The sequence below is a fragment of the Panicum virgatum genome, chromosome 9N (assembly GCF_016808335.1).
Source record: "Panicum virgatum strain AP13 chromosome 9N, P.virgatum_v5, whole genome shotgun sequence".
NCBI classification, from domain to species: Eukaryota; Viridiplantae; Streptophyta; class Magnoliopsida; order Poales; family Poaceae; genus Panicum; species Panicum virgatum.
Genome location: NC_053153.1, coordinates 76,555,262 through 76,581,282, shown reverse-complemented (window position 1 = coordinate 76,581,282; position 26,021 = coordinate 76,555,262). Strand labels below are relative to the sequence as shown.

The 26,021-nt window shown below is 48.2% G+C and overlaps 7 protein-coding genes across 9 annotated transcripts; 5 read left to right on the top strand and 2 right to left on the bottom strand.

The window, feature by feature from the left end:
• Nucleotides 1-14: 14 nt before the first annotated feature.
• LOC120690897 (putative leucine-rich repeat receptor-like serine/threonine-protein kinase At2g04300) lies at nucleotides 15-3,056 on the top strand. Its single transcript, XM_039973783.1, has 9 exons — nucleotides 15-365; nucleotides 489-1,029; nucleotides 1,120-1,583; nucleotides 1,698-1,833; nucleotides 2,080-2,151; nucleotides 2,249-2,317; nucleotides 2,399-2,470; nucleotides 2,554-2,625; nucleotides 2,711-3,056. The coding sequence occupies exons 1-9, from the start codon at nucleotides 257-259 to the stop codon at nucleotides 2,733-2,735; spliced, it is 1,560 nt and encodes a 519-aa protein (XP_039829717.1). The 5' UTR covers nucleotides 15-256; the 3' UTR covers nucleotides 2,736-3,056.
• Nucleotides 3,057-5,024, bottom strand: LOC120690898 (B3 domain-containing protein Os03g0184500-like). 2 transcript variants are annotated; one of them, XM_039973784.1, is made up of 6 exons: nucleotides 4,761-5,024; nucleotides 4,571-4,672; nucleotides 4,031-4,062; nucleotides 3,759-3,933; nucleotides 3,464-3,670; nucleotides 3,057-3,357 (listed from the first exon to the last, which is right to left on the bottom strand). In XM_039973784.1, the coding sequence occupies exons 1-6, from the start codon at nucleotides 4,905-4,907 to the stop codon at nucleotides 3,307-3,309; spliced, it is 714 nt and encodes a 237-aa protein (XP_039829718.1). In that variant the 5' UTR covers nucleotides 4,908-5,024; the 3' UTR covers nucleotides 3,057-3,306. The 2 variants fall into 2 exon arrangements, with proteins under 2 accessions (XP_039829718.1, XP_039829719.1); XM_039973785.1 differs by having other exon boundaries at nucleotides 4,571-4,666; nucleotides 4,761-5,019.
• Nucleotides 5,025-6,362: 1,338 nt separating this feature from the next.
• LOC120689371 (uncharacterized protein y4nL-like) lies at nucleotides 6,363-6,720 on the top strand. The gene has a single exon (XM_039971659.1). It carries the CDS (start codon nucleotides 6,451-6,453, stop codon nucleotides 6,718-6,720), a length of 270 nt encoding a protein of 89 aa, XP_039827593.1. The 5' UTR covers nucleotides 6,363-6,450.
• A 287-nt stretch (nucleotides 6,721-7,007) lies between these two features.
• On the top strand, nucleotides 7,008-14,216 carry LOC120689370 (WAS/WASL-interacting protein family member 3-like). Its single transcript, XM_039971658.1, has 3 exons — nucleotides 7,008-7,400; nucleotides 11,964-12,082; nucleotides 13,577-14,216. The coding sequence occupies exons 1-3, from the start codon at nucleotides 7,008-7,010 to the stop codon at nucleotides 14,214-14,216; spliced, it is 1,152 nt and encodes a 383-aa protein (XP_039827592.1).
• Nucleotides 14,217-15,339: 1,123 nt separating this feature from the next.
• LOC120690899 (putative dihydroflavonol 4-reductase) lies at nucleotides 15,340-18,744 on the top strand. 2 transcript variants are annotated; one of them, XM_039973786.1, is made up of 5 exons: nucleotides 15,341-15,778; nucleotides 16,724-16,852; nucleotides 17,653-17,817; nucleotides 17,925-18,230; nucleotides 18,320-18,744. In XM_039973786.1, exons 1-5 carry the CDS (start codon nucleotides 15,521-15,523, stop codon nucleotides 18,458-18,460), a joined length of 999 nt encoding a protein of 332 aa, XP_039829720.1. In that variant the 5' UTR covers nucleotides 15,341-15,520; the 3' UTR covers nucleotides 18,461-18,744. The 2 variants fall into 2 exon arrangements, with proteins under 2 accessions (XP_039829721.1, XP_039829720.1); XM_039973787.1 differs by lacking the exon at nucleotides 17,653-17,817 and having other exon boundaries at nucleotides 15,340-15,778.
• Nucleotides 18,745-20,008: 1,264 nt separating this feature from the next.
• Nucleotides 20,009-22,328, top strand: LOC120691876 (putative dihydroflavonol 4-reductase). The gene is made up of 5 exons (XM_039975077.1): nucleotides 20,009-20,546; nucleotides 21,020-21,148; nucleotides 21,271-21,435; nucleotides 21,581-21,886; nucleotides 21,990-22,328. Exons 1-5 carry the CDS (start codon nucleotides 20,289-20,291, stop codon nucleotides 22,125-22,127), a joined length of 996 nt encoding a protein of 331 aa, XP_039831011.1. The 5' UTR covers nucleotides 20,009-20,288; the 3' UTR covers nucleotides 22,128-22,328.
• Nucleotides 22,329-23,337: 1,009 nt separating this feature from the next.
• On the bottom strand, nucleotides 23,338-25,905 carry LOC120691875 (origin of replication complex subunit 2). Its single transcript, XM_039975076.1, has 6 exons — nucleotides 25,623-25,905; nucleotides 25,412-25,518; nucleotides 25,180-25,312; nucleotides 24,238-24,532; nucleotides 23,928-24,155; nucleotides 23,338-23,849 (listed from the first exon to the last, which is right to left on the bottom strand). Exons 1-6 carry the CDS (start codon nucleotides 25,800-25,802, stop codon nucleotides 23,653-23,655), a joined length of 1,140 nt encoding a protein of 379 aa, XP_039831010.1. The 5' UTR covers nucleotides 25,803-25,905; the 3' UTR covers nucleotides 23,338-23,652.
• Nucleotides 25,906-26,021: the final 116 nt, after the last annotated feature.

Below are 26,021 nucleotides of genomic sequence, written 5' to 3'. Positions count from 1 at the left end.
CGTCGATCGTACGTCTCCCTTCTCCGCGCGTCGCCGCCCGGTCAAAGGACGCCGCCCGTACTAATTCTGCCATGCACCGAACAAACAGCTGCCATGCTATATTTGAGGGCAGAAACCCAAACCATCCAAATGAGCAGCTCAGCTGCCATGCCATGCATGCGGCGCCCGTCGTCCAGCCCATAAACATTCCCCTCCTCCCTGGCTGGGCCCCCTTTCTTCGCCTCCCCTTTCCTCCCGATCCTAGCATGTCAATACGATGCCAAGCCGCATCACGTTCCCCTTCCTCGCCCTCGCCGCCGTCGCCTTGTTCCCCACCTCGTCCTCCCAACAACCGGCCGGCGCGCCGGCCGCGCCACAACCCAGAGGTAATATGTCTGGATGCATGAAGACGACGATGGATCGCAAGATGATCTCGATCGTCGTCTTGCTTGTTGCCCTCAGCTCGTTTGATGAGACCACAACGATCTGATCGATCGATACGGCAGCAGGGTTCTACATAAGCTGCGGGTCGGCCAAGGATCTGCAGGCAGGCAGCATCAAGTGGGTCCGGGATGAGGGCTTCACCGCCGTCGGCAACGCCTCCACCATCGACAAGCCCGACCTCCTCCCGGTGCTCGCCTCCCTGCGCTTCTTCCCCGACGCGACGGCGCGCAAGTACTGCTACCAGCTCCCCGTCGTCAAGGGCACGCGCTACCTCGTCCGGACCACCTACTTCTACGGCGGCTTCGACGGCGGCAAGGACCCGCCCGTGTTCGACCAGATCATCGACGGCACCCGCTGGAGCGCCGTCAACACCACCGACAACTACCGCCGCGGCATGTCCACCTACTTCGAGATCGTGGCGGAGGGGCAGGGCAGGACCATGAGCGTGTGCCTGGCGCGCCGCCCCGACACGGCGTCCAGCCCCTTCATCTCCGCGCTCGAGGTCATCGACCTCGACGACTCCATGTACAACACCACCGACTACGAGAGGTACGCCATGAGCACCGTGGCGCGCAGCCGCTTCGGCAGCAAGGGCGAGATCGTCAGGTACGCTCCGCCCCGCCCGTCGTCGTATCGAACGTCGTCTCCCACTCCCAGTAGCTGACGTGACGTCACGTGGCTGGCAATGCATTCTAGCTATCCAGATGACCAGTACAACCGGTACTGGGCGCCGTTCGCGGACGCCAACCCCGCCGTGGAGAGCCACTCCTCCATCTCGCCCGACGACTTCTGGAACCAGCCGCCGGCCAAGGCGCTCAAGGCCGGGGTCACCACCAGCCGGGGGAAGAATCTCACCGTGCAGTGGCCGCCGGCGGAGCTGCCCGCGGCCACCTACTACGTGGCGCTCTACTTCCAGGACCCGCGCACCGCGAGCGCCTACAGCTGGCGCGTCTTCGACGTGGCCGTCAACGGGCAGCCGTTCTTCCGGGGGCTCAATGCCTCCGCCGCCGGCGTCATGGTCTACTCCAACATGATGCAGCTGTCCGGGAAGACGGAGGTCCTGCTCACGCCCAACGCCACGTCCCCCGTCGGCCCGCTCATCAACGCCGGAGAGATCTACCAGATCGTCCCGCTCGGCGGCAAGACGGCCACCAGAGATGGTACGCAACGCAGTTTCAGATTGAAGGAAAGGAAGACAGACCTCATTTAGTTACCAGTGTCTGTGAAGTAAAATGTCTGGGTGACGAAAACCTCCAGGCCTTTGTCTTGTGCAGTCGTTGCGATGGGTGATCTTGCAAGGAGCCTCAAGAACCCACCTCCGGACTGGGCTGGAGACCCTTGCCTGCCGCCGCAACTCTCATGGACCGGGGTTGTATGCTCCCCGGGATCACCCGTGCGCGTCTTGTCACTGTAAGTACTCATCACATTACACTGACACTATCCAATTGGTTGTCAATGGTGTTCAAACCGATTTTTTTTTTGTTAAATTCGGCAAATGCATTTTGTATTCATCACTTGGCAGTAGTGTTCAAACCGTAAAATTTTTTGGTCAAATTCGGCCGATGCATTGGTGTTCTACTTCCTGTACTGATGGAAGAACGGCATTATAACTATTGGTCATTACTGCGTTAATATGACCTGTCTTCTGCACTACAGGGATCTAAAAAATCGTGGTCTTTCGGGATCACTTCCCGACAGCATTGGAAATTTGACGGCGATGCAAACCATGTAAGATATACACAAAAACTAATCTCCGTGAATAGTATTATGGACAAAATGGATGGGCAATCCCCTTCTCATTATGACTGGGAGCTTTTGACTACAGCAATCTCAGTGGCAACAAACTCTCAGGATCCATACCTGACTTGGGCGGCATGCGCACCTTAACTGTCTTGTAAGCTCAAGCATACTTGACCTGTGATGAACCATTCATCCTACAGTTTTACTAACCATGCTAAACTTTTCTTCATAAAAGGCATCTTGATGGCAATCAGTTCAGCGGAACAATCAAACCATCAATGGAAACGCTCATCAATCTTAAGGAGTTGTTAGTACTCGATTTCTCATTTCCGTAATGTATTATCCCAACACATTCGGAGCCTAATGCTTTTTTTTCCTGGGCCATGACAGATACCTGAACAACAATAATCTCACGGGCAAGATACCAGATGGTCTGAAAAACAAAGCTGGACTTGATTTGAGGTATGAAGAATGAGAGCCACTTGGTTTGGTTCCTTCTTTTGTCAATGAACCTTGTGATGATATGGTTTGCATGAATAATTTACAGAACTGAGGGGAACAGATTTGAATGAGTTGGGCAAGGAGGAAATACGCTGATGCTAAATTGCTAGTTCTCAATCTGATGCTTCACCCATGCACACAGAAGATCACAGTCAATGATGAAGGGAGAGGACTGAAGGCTGGAAAAGTTATTGGGTGATATTGGTGTCTGACTCTGATGTATGATAGCTGAAGATTGATGTTATATCTAGCATTCCTTTGAGCGATGTCTGTCCTGTTCTTAGAGTTTTGTTGTACATGCTGGCATGTTGCATCAGAAAGCATCGATTTAGGGATAGGTGTTAGGTGAAGGAATCATTCCTAAATCTATTTAAAAAGTCGCAAAACATACATATTCTGAAACTTTCATTAGGACAGCAACAAGCAGAAGCCAGGAAACAGCTCACTAGGCATTTTGCGAGTTATGATTTCTGCAACTTAGGGATGTCACTAGTAGTACCGACAGACATAGAAAACAAAATACATTACTAGGCCAATTCTGAGAGGTAAAGCCTAAAATCTACCCACCTAAAACCTACCCAAAATCCGACTTTCCACCTCCTGATAAGTTAGTACTACTAGTATGGCTGTTGCGAGATGCAGTCATTCATCCTCCTCACTGTGGTCATCAGAAGCCGCTCGGATTATATGCACCTGGGAGAAAGATTCATGGGTGAATGAGCGTTGAGCATTATTCAGGGGGGGAAAACATGCTTTGAGCTCAACATTATTTAGCTTTGTGCTGAAAAGTATATTGTACCTTGAAGGTCGTGGGCTTAATCAGCTGAAAAACAACTGCATCTCCATCCTGCAACCCATGACATATTGCAAAACCAGCCCAGCCACCACTTAACCCCTTCTTGTAGGCAAGGTAGTTGGTATCGAACTCTTCATCTTTCTCATCCACCAACGTGATAATGGAGTCTTGCTTTGGCATGTAAGTGTCACAGAAATGGCTCGGGAGACCCTTTCAATCATGTGATACAGAAAAATTAGTACATGCCTCCAACATGAGCTAAAAAATTGCTGGGGAGAGAAAATGGTATATCACTCACCAGCCAAAAACCTCGAACCACATGTGAATGCAGCATTGCCTTCACAAAGGATGGGAATTCAGGGTCAAGTTGCGATTCTAGCTCCTCGGCCTTTCTTTCTGCCTCCATCCTAGCTTTCATGGAAATTGATCCACGGCTTGCCAAGTAGATGCGGGCAGTTGGTCTTCTAGGAGACCTACGGAAGTAATGGAAAAGCATGGTTTCACTTAATGGGGGAAGAACATGTTTACAGCTCCTATGCCATGCTAGGCTGCTAGCAGATATTCACATACCTTATCATTCTATCTGCACTGTGTGGTGCTGTCTGTTGAAAAATATTACTACTTGTCAGTAAAAGCATATGGATTCGAGTTGATAATGACATGGACGCTTGGCGAAATGGGGCGATGTAATATGTTAGTATTTATTTTTCCATGTTAAATTACAGGATGCTTTTCAGAAGAAGCATTAGTGCCATACGAATCTTCAAAATCTCAGTTGCCTTTACCAAAATATCATGAGTATAGTGAATGAATTGATCGAAATGTGAACACATTTTTGTGCTACACAACATCTGTTGATATACAGAATGTTCCATTTCAAGAGCTGAGCAAAATAAAGGGTTGCCCTGTTTCACATGGAAAAAAAATGGGCAGCCTTGAGATCGACATTATTAACTACTTCTACCATGCTGACCACCCACACGGCGACACTGCACTTATGGAAATAACTAACAAAAATAGCCAAACAGGTTCATTTATTTGAGTTTGAGCCCAAATAGAAAACAGAGCAGGTAAAAGATGGTGGGGGGGGGGGGGGGGGGGGACAGAGACCTCTGCGTACTTGACCTCAGGGAGGTTGGCAAGCCGGCGGGACCTCCTCGGAGGCGAGGGAACCACGACTGCGTACTCGATGAGCCTGCGCCTCTTCTGCTCAGCCGCAAACGGAACAAAGGGTCAGACAAACGGCGGCGCGTGGATGGTCGGCACAAACAGAGGCGGCCGGGGGTGCGGCAGGTATCACCATGGGGGAAGGCGTCTTGGGGCCTTCCTTGATGGCGGCGGCGAGGTGGCGCAGGTTGAGCGCTTCCATCTTGCGCTTGTTCTCCAGCACCGTCCGCTCCCGCGCCGCCTCGTACGCCGACATCCCCTGCTTCACGACCACCTCCATCTCTCTCGATCTCCCGGCTTCAATGAAGTGCGAGTTGTGCCGTACGCGTAGGGAGAGAGAGGATTGGGGAGCAGCACGGCCGCGGGCTTTGGGAGGGTTTAAGGGGAGGGGGCGGCGGCGAGCGGGTTTTGAAGGAGGCGAGGGGAACTGACCGTTGGAGACGCCGAGGGTAAAACGGTAAAAGTCGGGAGGCAGCGTGACCGGCGGGCCGCGGTATGGGCTTATCGCCCACTCGTCCTATCTCCCTCGCGAAAATTGCTGGGAGAAGTATGAGGGGTTTCTATATAGGACCTGACTTTACGCCCGTACAACAAGACAAACGCACGATCAGCTATAACAGAGTCTTTACCTTTTGGTAAAATTAAAAAGTACCACCGCGAGTAAGTGTGCTTTTTACCTGCAACAATGGTAACAAATTTGATTAAAAATAAGGGAAATAAGAAGAGGAATAACTCGGTAGCAACCAACTTTTGAAATCCCAAAAAATGCGCGAATCCTACGTATGCCGCTGGAGCTAGCCGATGTCGTCATGGTCCAATTGCTGTGCCGCTGCCAAGTTCAGGGCTGACGAGTCAACTGGCGGCTGGCGCAACAGAATTCACTCGGTGGCAGGAGGGTTGGGAGGGGTTGCCGCTGTCACGTCGCGGGGGAGGTGCTGGGGTTGGGAGGGGTCGCAGCCGGTATGGGTGGAGCGAGAAAGGCAGAGGGAGGACAGAAGAGGTGCGGGTGGAGCGAGAAAGGCGGAAGGGTAAGAAAAGAGGTCGGGTGATCTGGAAAGATATGAATGGTTATACCATTCTCTAGCTAGATGACTGTTAGAAAATTTGTTTCAGAACTTTAATACATTTAGCATGTTGGATACACTTTCTTTCCATCATCGTTAACATATATTTTGCTACAGAAATTTATAGCTTAGATAATATGTCTATTTCTTCTTACCCTATTTTATTAAAATTATTTTATTTTGTTTAAAAATTGTGTGCTCGTAATATCGCTTGGATCTTTACCAGTATTGAGTAAAAGTTAGAGAAATTATCCTGAAAAGAGAAGTCAGTGAAACTATATCATATTGTACTCCTCTCGCGATCATTAGCACATCAACCTGATAAGGGCCAAATGAACCACTAATTCCATTCTACGAGAAAGAATTGGAATTGTACTACTAGGTGGTAGGTGCCACGTTTTGCGGTCGTGCGCATGGAGGACAAGAGTCTTTCGATCAGGCGGCGCAGGCGTGGGGCGCGGGGCCTCTTGGTTGGATGTTGGGCAGCGCCCCATCCCCGGCCCATGCCATGCTCACTTCCTGTCCAACCCTGTCCTGTTGGTTGGATGTGCTTGGAGCCTTGGAGGCTTGGATCGGCTCGGAACGGATGGAACACATGCAGCGGCCTGCGGCCACCCCTCTAGTATAAATGATGAGCTCGAAGCTGGCCGGCCGGCCGGTTGGCTCGACGAGCAGCAGGAGGCCGGTGCACAGCAGGGAGCGCGCGCGGTGCGGCTAGGAAATACGAATAGTCGACGACCGAGCCGTACGAGTCCGGGCATGAAGGTGTTGGTGACGGGCGCGACGGGGTTCATGGGGGGCCGCCTGTGCGCGGCGCTGGCCGGCGCCGGCGACCACGGGGTGCGCGCGTTCGTGCTCCGTGGCCTCGACGCCTCCGGCCTCCCTCCCGCCGTCGAGGTGGCCTACGGCGACGTCACCAACGTGGAGTCGCTCGTTGCCGCGTTCCACGGGTGCGACGCCGTGTTCCACGCCGCCGCGGCCGTCGAGCCGACCCCTCCGTGTTCCACACCTCCGTGTTCCACACCGTAAGAGCAACTCTAACAATAACCTAAGATTATATTTTTTTAGTAGGGGCTCTCCTACTTTTGAGGACTTTTAATTTTTCTCTCAACTCCAACAAGAGTCCCTACTTTGCAGCCCCTAGATTCATAATAAAAAATAGGACCCACTTGTCATAGACTACATCTTTTCTCCTTTTATTTTCTTCCTAATTATCCTGTCCGTTCCCTTGCTTTTCTCTCTCTCCCTCTCCCGCATTGCTCCGCCGCCGCAGGAACGCCCCTGATCCGAAGGCCGCCGCCGCCGCGGCCCCGCCCATGGTGTACTCCACGACGAAGATGGCGCGGTCGGCGGCGCCCCGCTCCACGGCCGCTAGCGCGTCCGCGAAGGCCCGGCACGGGAGCGCTGAGCCCTGGAACACCACCCAGAGCTTGGTGGCCGCGGCGGCGGCGCCCCCGCCGGCGGCGCGGGTGCGGACGGATCCTGGCCTCTGCCATGGACGGATCCAGGCGGCGCGCCTCCGCCATGGACGGCGACTGCGGGACAAGGTCCGATTCGTTGGAGTGGACTCGCCGGCGGGCGGCGGCGGGAGCAAGGCCGGGCGGGGCAAGAACACCCGCGGATGCTGCCGTAGCTCGGGGGCGGCGGGGGTGCCCGAGCTCGGGGTCCACAGCGGTCGGCCGCGCGGGCAGGAGATCCGCCGTGTGCGCGTGAGGCTCCGGCCGGCCGCGCGGGCGGGAGCTCCGCCGCGGGCGCGTGCGGCTCCGGCCGGCCGCGCGGACGGGAGCTCCGCCGCGTGCTGTTGGCCCTCCGTGGAGCTAGATCCGCCGGCAAGCAGCTCAAGCTCGACCTGGCGGTGTTTTGCTCGAGCTCGCCACTAGGTGCGTCCACAGCGATCGGAGGAAATGGAGGAGTAAATCTACTGTTTGGCACTGTAGATGTACTGTTTGGCACTGTAGATAGAGAGGGCGTGGGAAACGAGGCAAGAGCAAATTTGCTCTTGCTCTTGCCATTGTGGACAGCCTAACACCCCAAACTCTGACCGGTATGACCGGCCGGTCAGACCGGTATCGGCAGCACGTGTCACGGCGGCCACACGTCGAGCATCCTCACCGGAGTGTGCGCCGTGGCCACGTGTCGGCCATCCTGGGCACCAACGCCGCGTTGTTATCCACCTTCCGAAGTTTTTCCCAGCCATCGCTTCTTCCTTCCTTCCCTTTCTTTTTCCTCCCGTTCGTGCTAGGGCTCGAGCCGTGCCGTCGCCGCCCCGCTCTAGTGCATGCCGTCGTCGCGTGCTTGCTGCCTGCCTGCTTGCGCTGCCAGCCTCGCTGCCGGCCGGCCCCGTGTGCCTGCGCCTGCGCAGCGCCGCCGCTCGCCATGGCCGCCGCTGGCTCTGCACGCAGCGCCCTCACCTTCGGCCCCCTGCCCTAGCCAAGCCCCTAAATGGCTTCCCCCGACCTCCTGAAGATCACCGGCCTCCCCACCGACGAGCTTCTTCGCCGGTGCGCCGCCGCCATGGCCGCTCGGCCCCTGCCACCATGGACAGCACGTCTCCGGATCCCCCCCCCCCCCCTCGGTCGCGCCGAGCACCTCCCAAGGTAGCCCGTGTCTCCCTCTTGCTCTTCCCCCACCTAGCCCTCGCCATCGGCGAGCTCGCTCGTCGGATTTTGGCCTCGAACCGCCGCCGGCCATGGCCCTGTGCCATGGCTCAGTTAGGACCGGTCTGACCGGTGGTCATATTTTATTCAATTTACGAAACTTGCAGATTGCGTAACAAATCAAAGAAAAATCCAAAAAATACAAAGTCAATTTTGTTTGAATGTTTAGATTTAAATCTTCAGGGGAAAAATATTAGATCTCATGAAATGACCCTTTTTGCCTTACTAGACTTCAATTGGTTCTTAGACTCGTTTAATTAGTTTCGGGAAATCTATTAGTCTAAAATTTATGAAACTTAGGTAATTAGATAGCCCACTATAAAAGTTTTCCACCTAGAAAACATAGTTGGAGGTGTTAGTGGGTTCTTCATGTGTTAGTATATTTAGAGGTTAAGAAGTAGTTTACAATTAAGATAAATCATGTTAAAAATTATGTTAGGGAGTTGTACCAGTGTTCTGTAGCTTAGCTGGGGTTTAGTTCGGTAGGACCGGTCTGACCGGTCGAATGGACCGGTCTGACCGGTAGTGTGGCCAGGACAGGTAGATACCGGTCTGACTGGTCGGGGTCCGGGCAGTCCGGCCATTTGTCCGGATACTCCGGGAATTTTTTCGGATCTTTGGTCTCGAGTCTGAGCGGTGGTAAATGTAAGGTTAGGTTTATTAGCTTTATTTCTCCATGCTAAATGTTTACTACGTACTTTTAGTTGTGCTTGACAAAGTGATTTTTGTAGTTTATAAATGCATAGTTGGAGATAGGAGAATACTAAAAATATAAAACCGGTTGGGTTAACTTCGTGTAGACTCATGTAAGGTTTAATCAACCTCCGTAGATGTAGTGTTTATAGTTAGGCAATATCGACCTTGTGCTTGTATTGCTTTACTTTTTACTGTATTATTCGTGCATTCATGCATATGCATCGTTGCACCTCAGTTAGATATGCTAGGGGCACGTGTGTGGACATGAAGTGCGCGGTGTGGAGCCAGACCACAAGACGGCGTTCGGGGGTATCTCCAGAAGCTGGGAGGACCGCTGAAGCAACCGAAGACCTGGCCCAATGGTCGGAAGGGTCCAAGGCCTTACAAAAATTAACACTAACTTAGTGTTACCCTCAGGCAAGCCCCGATGCAGGTCCTATTATTTTAAATTATGTTTCACTATGTATATGTTCTATCCATTACTTGTGCATTACGTATTAGGAATTGATTGGAACCCTAGCTGCATGATCCCCAGGTTTCCCTGAATTTTTACTAGTAAGCCTAGGTCGATAGCGGTGCTAGGCTAAATAAGTCCGGTAAAAGTCGGGTGGCTTCGTGTCACTCGCGAGACACAGGAAACTTTAGAAGCCGAGTAATTGCCGGTTACTCGCGAGATACATTACTATCTTTATACTTCAGTGTTTGTGAAATGGATTGTAATGGATATGGAGATGTGAGACCGGGCGGGGATGATGGATAGGTATGGCAGCAGGACAGGGTTCCTGGGTGTCTTAGCCCCGTCCGTGTCGATTAAGGACCGGTCGTTGTGGCAGTGCTGATCGGGGATTGAATTGTACTAACCGCATGCCGGGAGTAGGAGGTAGTCGAAACCGGTAAGTCTAGTACTGCCTCACTTCGAAAGTACAGAACTGCATCACCACCCCGTAGGGCGAGTCGAGTAGTCGCGGAGAAACGGGATGCACATGTTTACTTTTGGTGGTCTCACGTTGAGCTCGGCTGACTATATGAAGGTGGGATGGTTCTGTAGTTCGAGGCGGGGAGGAGAATGGTTGGCATGTATAGTCCGACGGGGCAAATACGTGCCGTGTTGGTTATGTCCACCTTGCAAGGTTAAATCGGATCGATTCGCCGTGTCTCGCGGTTATGAGGGCCTTGGTCTCTTTGTCACACCGTAGCAAATGAGATAGGATATTAGAAACATAAAAATGGATATTATTCTAAATCTCAATTTGGATGCCCTAACTTGAGTGTTTAGATAGGCAAACATTAGTAAGAGTTTATCTATCTAAAATATGCGGCTAAAACATGGAAAGTAAGGATACACCTCTAGTTGTTTTTTCTGCAAAACAAATCACCAGCCAAAGGCCGTGCATGTCTAGATATGTGGGCAAAATTATACTCACTGGTCGGGTAAGTCTTGCTGAGTATTAGTATACTCAGGGTTTGTTGTTTACCCTATTTCATGTATAGAAGCTAACTAGGTCTCACATCGGTGGGCTCGATGTGGCGCCTCGTCTTCCCGTCTCGGTAGTCCTCGGCTTATTTAGTTCGTTTTGTTTACTTTCGAGTAAAAATGCTCTGTAAGCTAAATTCTCGTCCACTGCTATCATTTCATTTGTAAATTTTAAATTTAAGCTGCTTTGTAAAAGTCTTGCTAATATTTTCCATTTTTGTAATATTGTTATTTTGCTAGTACCTTCTGCGCTCGCCTTCGTGCGGGGCTTCTGGTGTGTTTCGATCGGCCTGTGGGTTGGAAGCAGTCTGTCAAATTACACTTAATTAAGCTAATGCGTCAAAGGACGGCGATTACACTTAATTAAGCGTTTTAACTCGGCGGGTCTGTCACATGCTGCAACTCGGGGTGGGGGAGGGGAGTGGGGGTGCTGGAACTTGGAGGCAGCGAAGGTGCCCGCGCTCGGGGACGACGGCGGCGGGGGTGCTGCAGCTCGGGGTGGCGGAGGTGCCCGCGCTCGGGGACGGCAGCGCTGGAGCTGCTGCAGCTCGGGGTGGGGATGGCCACGCACGGGGACGGCAGCGCCGGGGTGCCCGAGCTCGGGGCGACGCGAGTAGGGGCCACCCGTGGGAGAAGGCTCAGGGCGGTGAGATTTGGTGCCTCCTTACTCTAGCACCCATGTAAAGGGCTCTTGGAGATGATTTTTTGACTTTCAGTCTCTAATTTAAAAGTAGACATTCAAATAGGGTCTCTGCTAGATTTACTTTAAGAAGATGAGACTGCTACAACATAGACATATTTTTTTTAATTCTACCAGGGTTTTAATATGTATACAATGGCTTTCTACACCGTAAGAAGATGAAAATAAATAATTATTAATGAGACAAACACAGAGAGTATACGAGGGTTTGATCCTACTAGTGATATATATAACCACCTCCTCACTATACAACTATTGATTTTTTTTCTTAACATGTGTATTTATTGGGGAAAAATGCATTTCCTGCTGCGATCTACTGTAGGTCAGTGGGGGGGGGGGGGGGGGCTTAAGAATGTGCTAAAGGCTGCCCAGAGAACGCCAACGGTGAAGAAGATAGTTTACACGTCGTCGTACCTTGCGATTGGCCCAACCGATGGTTATGTCGCGGACGAGACACATGTTGGTATATATGTCCATATTATTTCTTGAATTATGTTTTTCATTTTTTCCATTTGATTTTTTTTAAATTCCAGGATATTATTTCTTGAATTATGCTTTTCCTTGACTTGTTTGAATGACACCCAGGCCGCCTCCAGCGTCCATTTAGAAAATTCGAACTCCGGCTCCTAGTATTCAATTGGAATACTTATGCTGTTTGAATTTGTATCATTTATATAAAGAAATGCTTTTTACCAAGTAGATAGCGCTGCAACTTCTGACATGACCGGATTGCTTTTGACAACAGATGCATCACGAGAACGCATTCTGCACAGAGTATGAGAAATCAAAGTTTCTCGCCGACAGAATTGCATTGCAGGCAGCGGCAGAGGAGGCGCCCATCACACTTGTCTACCCCGGCGTTATGTATGGTGCAGGAGAGCTTACAACTGGAAATTTTGTGTTCTCACCTTGTAAGAGAACCTAGTTTTTTGCCCCCAAGAACATGCCAAAGACCTGGTTATTTTATTTTGAATTTATATTTGATTTCAAACGACACATGACTACACATCCAATATATAAAACAGTCATGAGCAGAACCTGAAAAAAAAGAGAAGATGCTTCTTGCAGTTGATTGAAAGGTTCAATGGGCGCCTTCCTTGTCACATAGGAGATGGGAATGACGTACAGTCCTTCAGCCATGTCGATGATGTGGTTAGCGGGCACATTGCAGCTATGGAGAAGGGCAGAGTGGGCGAGAGATATCTCCTCACAGGAGAGAACGTGTCGCTCCTGCACATGTTCAACCTGGCTGCCAATATTACCAACACAAACCCACCCAGGTTCCACTTGCCTCTCTGGTTGCTTGAAATCTACGGGTGGGTTTCAGTTTTTGTTGCTCAAATCACCGAGAAACCCCCACTTATTAGCTATCCTGTATGTCCCATTTTTTAACCATTTTTTTTTAAATTTCATCAGTTTGTTTGCACATAACCATGCTTTCGGCCGGGTTGATATATTTGTGCATTATCTCAAGCACCAATGGGCATACTCATGTGACAAGGCCAAGAGGGAGCTGGGCTACAGTCCAAGAAGTTTAGCTGAAGGTTTGACGGAGACGCTCTTGTGGCTGAAGAATGATAATCTGATCAAATTTTAGAGCTCTATACTAGTATATATGATTCTTATTTGTTTATGTGAGAGTCCCTGTTGTCTATGCCATCCATAAAAAAATGCAGGGCCAAGGCGTGATTCGAAATCCCCTGCTGTTTTTGCACGGAAATTTTTCACGGCCTGCCATGTAACCCTTTTTTTTTTCCTCCAGAAAGGTTGGCATTTTCTCCTTTAAGGAAAGTTGCCGAGTTTTGACTTTTGAGGTCCTTCTGGATGGATGTTATTGATTTGCTGAATATTACTAGTACGTGACATGTGAAGAAGTCTAAAAATAGTCTTTTACCTCTATACCATTATAAAAGATGGCAGTTATTTGTGTACTACTAAAAAATTTTCTCGCACCTTGTATACCATCACGCAAATTTTGTTTTACCTACACACCATTCGTGGGCTCGCTAATTTACGGTTGACCGTAGGGAGGGGTTCCCTACGGTCGATCTAACTGTTTTCTTCTTCTTCTTTTTTATAATTCTTTTGTCGTTTTCTGAAAAAAAAATATACAAAAAGATTTCAACAAAAAATTTGTAGGCCGCAGAAAATATTTTAAAGAAAAAATTGGAGAGACAGAAAATTTTTTCAAGAAAACTTTTGGAGATAAGAAAAAAAATTGAAGAGAAAAAATTTGAAAGACAAAGTTTTACAAAATCAATTGAAAAAACATTTGAAGAGGAAAAATTTTACATCCAAAATAAAAAAAAACAGATAAAAAAATTTGTTAAATTTTTTTGTACCAAACAAAAAAAAAAGAAAAAGAAAAAACCTACCGGGCCCCGCCCCCCAGCCCGCCGTGCCGCCCCACCGCCGGTCCCGCCGCGCCGCGCCGCCCAACCCCACCCAGCCGCGTCGCGCCGCCATCGACCCCACTCCGCCCCGCCGGCGGCCCCGGCCCCGCTCCCCGCCGGCCCTGGGGGAGAGCCCGCGTGCAGCGCTGTGCCTCGCCCGGCTCCCGGGGAGGTCGCTGGAGCTCTGCCGCCCCGCCGCCGGCCCCGCCCCCGCTTCCCGCCTCCGCCTGCGTCGCCGGCCCTGGGGGAGCCCGTGCACAGCGCCATGCCTCGCCCGCTCCGCCCGGGGAGGTTGCTGGAGCTCCGTCGCGCTACCGCCGACCCCGCCCCCGCTTCCCGCCTCCGCCTGCGTCGCCGGCCCTGGGGGAGCCCGCGCGCAGCGCCGTGCCTCGCCCGCTCCGCCCGGGGAGGTTGCTGGAGCTTCGTCGCGCTGCCGCCGGCCCCGCCCCCGCTCCTCGCCGCCGCCTGCGTCGCCAGCCCTAGGGGAGCCCGCCGCAGCGTCGTGCCTCGCCCGCGCCGCCGCCGCCCGGGATCTCACGGAGAGAGAGAACGGGGGAAAGGAGAAAGAAAAAATGGAGCAGAGAGTGTCATTGCAAGGCATCTAGGGTTTTGTCCTTTGGTCCCCTGGATTGCGTGTGTATGTGGTGGATGTCTTTGTTTGGATGATGCTGACGGCGTCCCTTATCTATCTTGACGACTAGCTTCGTTTGTTCTGTACGATTCTCTGCGTCTCCTTTGATCTGTCTCTATTCCTTTGATGCCAACATTAACGGGGTGTGCTGCTAGAAAATCTACGCTAGCCTACCGTTTGCGAGAAAATCTATTGTTTTCGAGTTGGTGAGTTGCGTCTTCTCACAGTGGTGGCATCGGAATTGTTTTCTAGGAGCGTAAAAAGGGTGATATCAACACCAAAACTTTTGCGGCCATGTGCTTAAAATCTGTGTAATATAGCAGACCGCAAGTATTGTCATAGATTTTCTATAAAACTGAAGCTTTCTATCTGAATTTTTTTTTCGATACTAGTAATAACCTGCTCACTCCATCCTAAAATACCTTCACTTCTGAAGGTTGGGTGAAGAGATTAAAGCTCGCCGAGAAATTACATATACCCCGCTATAAAGATATAATCATTGCACTTTGGGAGGAGAGAGTCGACAAAGACAACTAAAATTAGGTGGTTTCCATTTCTAGATGTGCACTTATATTTTGAAATAAATTTAAACTCTAAAAATATATTTATTATAGGATGAGAAGGGAGTGGTTGCTTTTTTTTAGGTAAGGCTGTCCACAATGTCAAGAGCAAGAGCAAATTTGCTCTTGCCTCGTTTCCCACGTCCTCTCTGTCTACAGTGCCAAACAGTGTATCTACAGTGCCAAACAGTAGATTTACTCCTCCATTTCCTCCTATCGCTGTGGACGGTCTAAGAAGGGAGTAGTTGCTACTTGCTAGTCTGTTTCTAGTTGCAGGCTTGCGGTACTCCTACTTGCGTGATTGCATCGGATCAGGATTCAGGATCGCCATCTGCTTCTAGGGTCGCCATGGCTAGGCTCACTTATCCAGCTGTCCCTTCCATGAAAAAAAAACACTAAACAAATTGCCGCCGCCGTGTGGGCTCCCTATTGGTTGGGGGTTGGATGGCCCGCTATCAAGATTAATTCGCAATACCGGCTCGAGTGGACGCGAGCATCGACCCCTTCTTCTATAAATAAAGAGCTCAAGCTGGCTGCTGGCGTGAACGCGTGGGCGTGCTGCGTGTGTGTTGCCTTGGAGCAGCAGGAAGGGAGGGCAGTGGAGAGCGCGCCGTGCCGTGTGCTGCGATCTGGGATCCAACCGGCCGCCGCCGGCTGCGCGCGTTGCGGCACTAGCTTGCTATCCTATACGACCCGAGCTTTGTCTTGTCGACCGGCCATGAGGGTGGTGGTGTCGGGCGCGACGGGGTTCATGGGCGGCCGCCTGTGCGCGGCGCTGGCCGACGCCGGCCACGACGTGCGCGCGTTCGCGCTCCGCGGCGTCGACGCCTCCGGCCTCCCTCCCTCCGTCGAGGTGGTCTACGGCGACGTCACCGACGAGGAGTCGCTCGCCGCCGCCTTCCGCGGGCGCGACGCCGTGTTCCACACCGCCGCGGCCGTCGAGGCGTGGCTCCCCGACGCCTTCGTTTTCCACACCGTAAGATGACCTACTTCGTAACGTGTTTTTCCACATTCTCGACACGTACCCATGCATCATACACCGACGAATTTTTTTTCCTAGTTGACAAACACAGTACATTAGGTCCTAGTAGTCTTGTACTATTACACAACTGTTCTGTCTTTTTTTTCCTACAAAAAAAAAACTAACCGGCAGGAGAGCCTGAGCTTCAGTAAATATAGAAGCGCCAGAAGTTCATGCTCAATAATTTTTTATTGAATCTTGCGTCATGCTTATACGCAATAATTTCAAGTTCTTGGCATGCTGACTAGTGACTAGTGGCGTCATAGCGACCTCACAGTCGGTTGGTTGCCCCGCTGTCTCTTTCTATGAAGTTGCTTTGTCCGTTTCACGCTATTTTATGACATTTTAATTTTCTTTCCTCCTTTGACTCCGACGTGCCACTGTATCTTGACGTGCTACATCATGATCAGGACATTTCATTGCACGGTTTCTATGAGGCGTCATCTTTGATATTTCAATTGATAAATGAAACTAGATCCCTAATAATGCATGGAAACAGTGAGCACCTATTTCATCCAGATGAAACTGCTCGCATCTATTTCCTCATAATTTTTTTGTTACGTCACATATGAGCTGATGTGACCCATCAATTAAATACTATGAGTACTTGGCACATGATTGATGTTCCTCGTCTTTATGACAAAATAAAACTTATTGGTGGCTGTTGTCTTTATTACGCATTACTGCATCATCTTGCTAATGTATTTTATATAAATAAAAAAAGAACTGGCGAGAGTTCAATGGGAGATGTGACGCATACCAATTACCAAACCGACTTGGTATGATAAACGTGCATTGTAAACCTGTGCAATTTTCCCGTCGAGAAAGTGAAAAACACACTGCTAGGACGACTAGGAGTCCCCTTCGAGAGGCACGTGCATTTACTGCTTCAATTAACAGGTCAATGTAGGGGGACTTGAGAATGTGTTGAAGGCTGCCAAGAGAACGCCAACAGTGAAGAAGATAGTTTACACATCGTCATACTTTGCAATTGGCCCAACGGATGGTTATGTCGCTGATGAGAAACAGGTATACAAACTCTTTCCAGAATTTTTGTTTCCCAAACTTTGATAGTAGTGGCTCTTCATGAATATAATAATGAGCATATGTGTATGCTCGTCTATTTACCTGTACATGATTAATTGATTTTCTGAGTGGAATTTCTTTAATGAGCATAAATTTTGCGCTCTAGTTATAGGCCTAATTATTTGAATGTATTTTAATCTACTCTCACTGTATCAAATTATTAGTCATTTTGATTTTTCTAGGTGCATAGTTTTTCTATGCATCTAAATATATGTTACGTCTAGATGCATAACAAAATTTATGTATCTAAAAAAGTCAAAATAACTTATTTGGGATAAAGGGATTATCCATCCTTTGTAGAACAACCCTGCTTTCATACACTAGCACCCAGCCGACTAACATTTCATACCTAGGATCCTAATACCGAATTTGGGTCGCGCATGCTATTTGAAATTTTCATGTTCATTCATAAGTGCTTTTACATTCGCCAAAATTTCTGCAAAATTTCCAATATATCATGTTTATTGGTGGGGAGGGATAATTTTTGTACTGAAATTTCGTATAATGAATCATCTAATGTGCTAAACTTGTGATATATCGATATACTTCTTTATTGTTACGATGTATGGAGTTTTAGAGATTGTTTCTAGTGAGATCATACAAAAAAAATGAGAATTTTTTTGTCCTATATTCCTGATATTTGGCATTTATTGGTAGGGTTCGATAAATTTTACTTACGGGAATTGTGAATCCCTGCTCGTTGCTGCAAATTATCAAATTGTTGAGTTGCTTTTAAATATCAGGTCCATCAAGGGAAAGCATTTTGCACAGAATATGAGAAATCAAAGTTTCTAGCAGACAGGATTGCGCTGCAGGCAGCCGCAGAGGGGGTGCCAATCACCATAGTCTATCCAAGCGTCATGTATGGCCCTGGAACGCTTACATCTGGAAATCTTGTTTGCCGTGTTGTAAGAGAACTTTCCTTTGTTACAGTGCAAAAAATTTATTGACCGTGAATATGTTGTCAAAGTACTAATAATTGGCAGAACCTGATCAAATAAAGATCTTCTTGCAGTTAATTGAAAGGTTCAATGGGCGTTTACCTGGTTACATCGGAGACGGGTACGACAGAGAGTCGTTCAGCCATGTTGACGACGTGGTTAGCGGCCACATAGCAGCATTGGAGAAGGGCAGAGTGGGTGAAAGATACCTCCTCACCGGAGAGAACGTGTCATTCGCGCAGATTTTCAATCTGGCTGCGAATATTACGAACACAAAACCACCCAAATTCCACATACCTCTCTGGGTGCTTGAAATCTATGGGCGGATTTCAGTTTTATTTGCTCGCATAACTGGAAAGCCCCCACTTATCAGCTATCCTGTATGTGTATTATTTTCCATTTTAATGTTTTGGTTCATTATCACATAATAATGATGCTTTTGTGTTTGTCCATAATTTATACACTGCAGGGAGTGGATTGTATCAGACATCAATGGGCATACTCGTGTGACAAGGCCAAGAAGGAGCTGGGCTATAGTCCTAGAAGCTTAACTGAAGGATTAGCAGAGACGCTCTTGTGGCTGAAGAATGAGAAACTGATCGAATTCTAAAGCTGTATCCATTTGGGACCCCATCTGTTTTCATTCGAGTCCATTTTGAATCTTTTTATCATGTCATGCAAGTATGCAACAGAACTAGTATAGAAGACATAAATAAAGAAGTTGCTGAGAAGTCTGATAAGAACAAATGATAGGGGCATAGGTACGTAGGGTATACTTACCAACCAAAACCAGGACACCATGTGAATGTAGCTCTGGCTTCATATTGGATGGAAATGCACTATGCAGGGTCGAAGTTGTGGTTGCTTTTCTTGCTGCCGCCACCTAGTTTCCCACGAAATTGTTCCACAGCTTGCCAAGAAAACTGGTTGTCCAGGGAGTCCTACAAAAGAATACGAACAAGCGAACCACATGACTATATACTGAATGTCTGAACAGACGAAGTACAATTTCAAACTGGCAGGCTAGTGCAATACCATAACGATTTTATTCTCTTTGCATTATCTGCTGGCTGCTGCTATCTCTATGAATGTTACATGTCCAGCTTACCGTGAGAAAGTTTACTGAGCCACGACAGAAGCCTTGGCGCCTACACCATAGCCTCCAGGCACAAGTCACCAAAACTCGTCAGTAGCGGGCAGCCGACGCGAAGGATATGTGATTCAACGCTGCTGAAACTCGCACAACACTAAGAAAAAAGTTTGTCACGCCTCCACCTTGAGCCCGCGACAATCGCTCTGATTTCTAATCGTGATTGATCACACACTGATCTAACTGCAAGTCAAATTTGTCACCATCACCACGAAATCTTCTAGCCATGCACAATGTCTGAACCGGCGTTACGTTTTGTCAGAGTCTGACTGATCTCTATCAATTGTGGCCAAGAGCCACCAATCAATCCGATCTCTGTATCCGGACACAATGCAACTCATCGAGCAGCATCTTTCCAAATCATAAGCTCTAGTTGCCTTCAAGCAGCAGCAGGACAGCAATGCGCAGCGAGGTGAAGCCAAGCGCAACCAAGTTGCCTCGGCCATGAGCACATGACCATAGCCGGGCACGGGCGATGGGTACCTGGGAGGCCGCCTGTGCGCGGTTGTGGCCGGGCGCTGGGCACGACGTGCTGCCGGCCGAACCCACATCAAAAGCTAGCATTGACAGGTCCTGATGGAACTCGCGATTAGGTTGCTGGTGCTCTTCATCTCATGGTGCATGACTGGTGGTATTCCACACCACCCTTGAGCAAAATGCACGGTCTCGGGGCTAGCCCTCTTCCTGATGGTAAACAGGAACCGTGAGCTCGTAATGAATTTTGGATGCTATTCGGCCACACAGGCTGTGAATTAGAACTGAAATGACAAAATAATAAGGTGCACCTTAATTTTGTAAGCCTAGCTTAGGAAGTTAACAGTAAACGCAGGATGCCATGGCAGGGGAAAGAAGAATAATTTTGTACTCTGCAGACTTGGACGGTTGGACCCCAGTAGCGTGGAGACAAGGCCCGGAAGAAAAGAGGAGCAGAGATGGGCCGACCCAGCAAAGGACTACTACAATTTGCCAGCCCAGTGGCCTAAACTTTCGTTAGTCACTCGCCGTGGTCTTGTGGGTGGGTTGAGGAGTTGACTTACAGTAGCAGACACTCTGGCAGCTCGGCAGCAAATCCTGATCCAGTTTTTTAAAAAATGCTGATAATCTCCCACCAAATCCCACCAAACTAGTTTCAATCCCACCATTCTTGACTTCTTGTCGCCAGTCGCCCCGCGTGGGACTTCCCCCGAGTTGTTGGGTTGGCTTCGAGGCTCGAGCAGGAGAGAGAGTGTGTAGTGCTAGCTGGATCGGATCGGCTGCTGCTGCGGTTGCCGGCGGCGGCGGCGGCGGCATGAGGGTGCTGGTGACGGGCGCGACGGGGTACCTGGGCGGCCGCCTTTGCGCGGCGCTGGCCGACGCTGGGCACGCCGTGCGCGCGCTCGCCCGCCGCTCCAGCGACGTCTCCGGCCTGGCCCCCGGCGTTGACATTGCGTACGGCAACGTCACCGACGCGGACTCCCTCGCCGCCGCCTTCGACGGCTGCGACGCCGTGTTCCACGTCGCCGCGGCCGTTGAGCCGTGGCTCCCCGACCCCTCCGTTTTCCACAAAGTAACACAAAAATCCTGCTGTTCGCCTGATTTTTCTGTTCAGCGTATGGATACAGCATTTTTTGGGCCACTAGTTATATTTCCTCTAGCTGTCTGGAATTGAGGGGAGACGCCAAATTGGAATGATATCTGTTGGCAATTGTTCAATTAAGATATAAGTATGATCCATTCAATTAGGATATGGTCGGAGTTTCATAGATTCCTCCAGTTTCACTTCGTAGCATAAAGGGCACATTTATTGCCAGCCCGTACATGTGATCTGCCAAACTGTTCTCTTGGCAATTCATGGCACTGTGCTGCCATACTCAAGTTGATCTCTGTGTTACTTATGCCTACTAACTCCTCATCTTAGTACTGTTTCTTATGCAAAACATAAGGTATGAGAACTTCAGGAGACGGTGTATGAAACTGGAAAACATATATAGTATTAAATAGGATCGGTATAATACATCTACATTTTCTGCTCTAGTACAGGTTAATGTGAGAGGACTGGAGAATGTGTTGAAGGCTGCCAAGAGAACACCAACTGTGAAGAAGATAGTTTACACATCGTCATTCTTTGCAATTGGACCAACTGATGGTTATGTTGCAGATGAGACACAGGTAAAACCTTATTCTTGAGATCTAGTATCTTTTAGTGATCAGTTCCAACCGAGCTCTTTAATTATACATGTGTATATAGAAAGACTTACATCTACAAATTATAACATAGTTCTAAATTGCAGATGCATCCAGGGAAAGCCTTTTGCACTGAGTATGAGAAATCAAAGTTTCTTGCAGATAGGATTGCACTGCAGGCAGCAACAGAGGGTGTGCCGATCACCATTGTCTATCCAGGCGTCATCTATGGCCCTGGAAAACTTTCAACTGGAAACCTTGTCTCCCGCATTGTAAGCGATCTTTCTTCCACATTGATATGTTAAAGATCTGCTATTTATTCTGAAATTATTTGAATTATAAATTGTAGGAATATCCACTTGCAGTTTGTTATGAACATAGTCATGAGCAAAACCTAAACCTCAAAGTTTCTTGCAGTTAATCGAGAGGTTTAATGGGCGTTTGCCTGGTTACATAGGAGATGGGTATGATAGACAATCATTCTGCCATGTTGATGATGTTGTTAGTGGGCTCATAGCAGCTATGGAGAAGGGCAGAGTGGGCGAACGATATCTCCTCACTGGAGAAAATATGTCATTCAAGCAAATTTTCAATATGGCTGCTAATATCACAAACACAAAGGCACCCCTATTCCATGTACCGCTCTGGTTGATTGAAGTATATGGCTGGATTTCAGTTTTTGTTTCTCGCATCACCGGAAAGCTCCCACTTATCAGTTACCCGGTAAGCCCATTATTCTCTGCTTTATACAATTAAGTTTATTATTTGCACATATGTCATGGTTTAGGAGTTTGGGTTAAAATTTTGTCCTTAACATGTGTTGCAGGCTGTGCATGTTCTTAGACATCAATGGTCGTACTCATGTGACAAAGCAAAGATGGAATTGGGTAGTCCAAGGAACTTAACTGAGGGTCTATCGGAAGTGCTCTTGTGGCTCAAGGATGAAAAACAGATAAAATTTTAATGATCCACCTTTTTTTCTACTTCTCACCTGTAACATTTCACATACACTGACATGTATCTTTAGATATACTGTTTATTTGCTGCGTACTTTGATGTTGCATTATGGTTTATCATATCAACCAGAAGTAATCATGTAATGCTGTATTGTGCAATAAAGGAAGAACAAATGCAATTTTCAGATGAGCATTTGTTAATTTGATCCTATGTACCCTTTAGCACTACACTACTCGTGCGGCTCCACAACTGTAGAAGGAACCAAATGGGAAGGAATCCATGCAGAAGATTATGATCTCTACCGCGGCCCTCCGGTGAAAAAGTTGGCCGGACCCGTGAAAGACCTCGGCCAACAACCGCACAGCTTGATCTTCCTATAGAGCTGCTCACAAGGATTGTCATTCCCCGCTGCCTGCAATAGGGTAGTGATAGCTAACAGCCATGCTTAGATGAAGATTGCAACAATTCTTGTGAACAAACCTAACAGAATTTTGATCAGCAGGCTGCCAACAAGATCTCCAGATATGGCAGAGTAGATCCTTCCAGAAACACATCTCAGAAGCATGGAAACATCAAAGAATAAGGCAAAAGTATGCATTGCTGTGCTCTACATTGAAAGACACTCTGAAACTTGATAAGATGTTGTGCCATTCATGTGCAATTGTGAACCTATTTAGTTTTACAGACATATGAGGTCTTGCATCAGATTGTGAGAATACAGATGATGGAGGGCATTCCCACGGTTTTGCATTGGTTATTCAGTGCCAGGAATGAAATTTATGCGGTGAGCACAGCCCACAACAAAGTGCTTGGAAAAATGACAAGGATGAAACCAAAAGTTAGCAGTATCTGTCACCATTTTGCTTGCTGTAATTTCTAATGTTGAACTAGCCATCACTACAAATACATGGTGAAAAACTGAAAATCCACTGTTTCTGCTTGCGGCTTGAGCTGCATTTGCAGATCTTTTAGCACACTGCATGCTACTCCCTCCGTCCCAAAAACAAATCATTCTAGGATTCAAAATTTATTCCAAAAAACAAGTCATTTTACTCTATTTAAAAAATGCATGTGTATGCAAAAATCAATTAGTGTCAAATATGGGTAATAAATAGGGACAAACATGATAATTTTACATGCTTGCTAATTTGTCCTAAAATTCGTAGGATGACTTATTTTTTGGGATGGAGGAAGTATGCCTAGCACTTTCCGTACCATTGTGCCAAATAGATATACCGATAAATTGGGTAGCGGCCAACTGCCAATGGCCAAATCACAGTACATGGCAAAATTTTCAAGACAAAGAAACAAAAAAAGCCAAGCATAGCAGAGCAATTCATGCAACATGCTGCCAATTAAGAGAGAGGTAATAGATAATCCATGTACAATTACAGACTGTAATGCTCATCTGAGTTCTATCCAAAGTGATATGTTTTCCGTTGATTGGTAGCACATTCTTCAGTTACATGCAGCAGAAAATCCTTAAGCTTTGGAGCCAGCTGACTGATGGAACAATGCCCAAGAGCAGGGTGTCAACCCAATTCTTGCAGCAATTTCTCCAGTGCATCAGAAACAAGAGGAATCCGGAGGCAATCTTGGCCATCAGAGTGCTTTCTAATCTTAACCAGATCATGATCTTTAAACTCCGTCAGGTGGGAGTTCAGTGTCACTTGACTGCTTACCAGAAAGCGCTCGCGGCATTTTGTATACAAGCTACTGACAGGCATACCTGAGAAACAAAACCAGTGAAGCATCAGTTTACAACCATCTGAACTCTTCCAGGAATCTAAGTCTACAATGAACTCACCTTCCTCCTTTTCATTTGCCAACTGATATTCAGCAAGAACTCTGAAAACACTTTGTGCATTTGGTGTCAGACTCTGCAGAACGACTAGAGCCGTTTTTGTGGTTTGGGCGTGACCACCACTAGCAAGAATCAATGGGTAGAAAACACATTCGACTTTGTAAGGTGCAAATGTTGGGACGTGGTACCAGCTCCACCTGTACTGAGTGTGCACCATTTTCTTGTCCCATACTGCAATAGTTTCCAGTTTAAGATGTCTTTTACAATGAATGGATTAGTGAAGGATGAAACTAAAAATGTGCAACAAACTTACATAAAGGTGCATTAACATGGTCGGTTGATGCAACAACACGGACTTGTGGGCAGCAAGAAACTTGTGCTAGACATTGCTGTGATTCAGCATCACGCAAGGCAGGTCCATCAATATTGTGTATAAGAAGGCACACCTGATCATCCACGTCATCTGATGTCTGTCTCTTTAGAAATGAAATGATGTCATCGAATGATTGTGAAGGAAAAGGCTGTGATAACTGAGACCTTGTTCCAGGTTGACGTTTGCGCTTAGATTTTGCTTGATCCCAGAACATTTCAGCTATTGTTGCTATAACCTGGAAATGTAATTAAGCAGAACTAATGAGTCCTTTTCAAAGCATACATGTAGAAATCTATAAATTGTTTAAAATAGTACATGAAATGGAACTACGGAAGCAATTCCTGACTCAAAATTCATAAGAAATCCAAATCAGGTGCATGTTCAAGGTGTCAAATTTGAAAAATCAAACAATATAACCCACTAAATGTTCCTGCCTTGGACATGTAAATAAAGCCCAGCTTTTAAATGGCAATTGAAGTCAAGGAAATGAAAACGCAGGGCACACAGGGGCTTCCAGTGCGAAACTAATAAGGCCTACTTTAATTGTTTTCTCTTATTCCATCTTTTAAAACTTATATTCCAACAAAACTTAAAGCTGATTCGAGCATCAAAAAACACAAACAGAAGCTAAAGCTGCATAATAAACTTTCCATAACAAATTCATGACTTTACACTTCACTGTTTAATTTACCATTTCCACATGGATTGGACTTCAGAGCAATCCATGAACATGCTTAATAGATTCAAAGCATTTGAACACTAGCAGGATAGGGGCATAGGGCAAGCAATACTTAGAGACCAATATTGGCCAGACAAAGTGACGTGGAGAACTCCCCCCACAGTTTTCCCTTTAAAGAAAATATTGGACATACAAGGTTATACCTGCTTCAAGTTGATGGACGGAAGATAGCCATTGATCACAATGACAGTAAAATCAGTCAAGGTAGTGGAGGCAAAATCCTCGAGCAGTTGCTTCTTAGATCCAAACCCATACATCAAGAGACCAAAACCGCACCTATATCAGAACGATGCATCGTTTACTCGCTCCAATCCACAAGAACATCAGCGAAACCGATTTCGAAATTGCACTAGTGCTGCGAATTTCGGAAGAAACCTTAGCTCGAACAGCCAGTTGCGGTACTGATCCTTGTAGCTTCTCGTAAGAGCCTCCACCTCTTCCTCGTGCTTCGGGGGGATCTCGGAAAGGGATGCACGCAACACCTGCAGAGAGTGGAGGGATCCCAAATTAGCCAATCGTACCCACGGATTCGTGCCGCGAGAGGTGAAGATATTATCTGGGGATGCGGGGTGGGACGGCACCAGACCTGCTCATCGACGAGGTTGAGGTCGGAGAGCTTGCCCGCAGCGGCGCGGGCGCGCTTCTTGCCGGAGGAGGGTTCCTTCTCCTTGGCCAGGAAGTAGCTCCTGGAGAACCCCGCGTCCTCTTCCTCATCCTCGGAGCCGGAGCTGGCTGCCGCCACCGCGCGGGCGACCCTGGGAGCCATTAGCTTTCGCTTACGCGGTTCCGCCGCCGCCGCAAAGATGTAGTGTGGGAGAGGGCGAGAGCCGAGGAGCGCGCAGCCGGTTTCCCCCGCTAGCGCTAGGCGGCCTGGAGTTTCCCGCGCTGCTCTATCCTTTTTTCGCGGGCAATGGCTACATGGGCTGGGCCTCTATCTTGGCAGAATGTGCTCGGGGCACTGATGGCCCGTTACATGATCAATGCA

Bases quoted from the DNA above. Each gene is read 5' to 3' on its own strand.
- LOC120690897 (XM_039973783.1), top strand. From the start codon at position 257: ATGCCAAGCCGCATCACGTTCCCCTTCCTCGCCCTCGCCGCCGTCGCC. The intron at 366-488 runs GTAATATGTCTG...ATACGGCAGCAG, and splicing joins GGCCGCGCCACAACCCAGAG to GGTTCTACATAAGCTGCGGG. The intron at 2,471-2,553 runs GTTAGTACTCGA...GGGCCATGACAG, and splicing joins CTCATCAATCTTAAGGAGTT to ATACCTGAACAACAATAATC.
- LOC120689371 (XM_039971659.1), top strand. From the start codon at position 6,451: ATGAAGGTGTTGGTGACGGGCGCGACGGGGTTCATGGGGGGCCGCCTG.
- LOC120691876 (XM_039975077.1), top strand. From the start codon at position 20,289: ATGAGGGTGCTGGTGACGGGCGCGACGGGGTACCTGGGCGGCCGCCTT. The intron at 20,547-21,019 runs GTAACACAAAAA...GCTCTAGTACAG, and splicing joins ACCCCTCCGTTTTCCACAAA to GTTAATGTGAGAGGACTGGA. The intron at 21,436-21,580 runs GTAAGCGATCTT...AGTTTCTTGCAG, and splicing joins GAAACCTTGTCTCCCGCATT to TTAATCGAGAGGTTTAATGG.
- LOC120689370 (XM_039971658.1), top strand. From the start codon at position 7,008: ATGGTGTACTCCACGACGAAGATGGCGCGGTCGGCGGCGCCCCGCTCC. The intron at 7,401-11,963 runs GTGAGGCTCCGG...TTTTGACAACAG, and splicing joins AGGAGATCCGCCGTGTGCGC to ATGCATCACGAGAACGCATT. The intron at 12,083-13,576 runs GTATGGTGCAGG...CAAAAAAAAAAG, and splicing joins CTTGTCTACCCCGGCGTTAT to AAAAAGAAAAAACCTACCGG.
- LOC120691875 (XM_039975076.1), bottom strand. From the start codon at position 25,802: ATGGCTCCCAGGGTCGCCCGCGCGGTGGCGGCAGCCAGCTCCGGCTCC. The intron at 24,533-25,179 runs GTATAACCTTGT...TTACATTTCCAG, and splicing joins CGTCCATCAACTTGAAGCAG to GTTATAGCAACAATAGCTGA. The intron at 24,156-24,237 runs GTAAGTTTGTTG...AAACTATTGCAG, and splicing joins CCATGTTAATGCACCTTTAT to TATGGGACAAGAAAATGGTG.
- LOC120690898 (XM_039973784.1), bottom strand. From the start codon at position 4,907: ATGGAGGTGGTCGTGAAGCAGGGGATGTCGGCGTACGAGGCGGCGCGG. The intron at 3,934-4,030 runs GTATGTGAATAT...TTACTTCCGTAG, and splicing joins AGTGCAGATAGAATGATAAG to GTCTCCTAGAAGACCAACTG. The intron at 3,358-3,463 runs GTACAATATACT...TCTTTCTCCCAG, and splicing joins TTAAGCCCACGACCTTCAAG to GTGCATATAATCCGAGCGGC.
- LOC120690899 (XM_039973786.1), top strand. From the start codon at position 15,521: ATGAGGGTGGTGGTGTCGGGCGCGACGGGGTTCATGGGCGGCCGCCTG. The intron at 15,779-16,723 runs GTAAGATGACCT...TTCAATTAACAG, and splicing joins ACGCCTTCGTTTTCCACACC to GTCAATGTAGGGGGACTTGA. The intron at 17,818-17,924 runs GTAAGAGAACTT...ATCTTCTTGCAG, and splicing joins GAAATCTTGTTTGCCGTGTT to TTAATTGAAAGGTTCAATGG.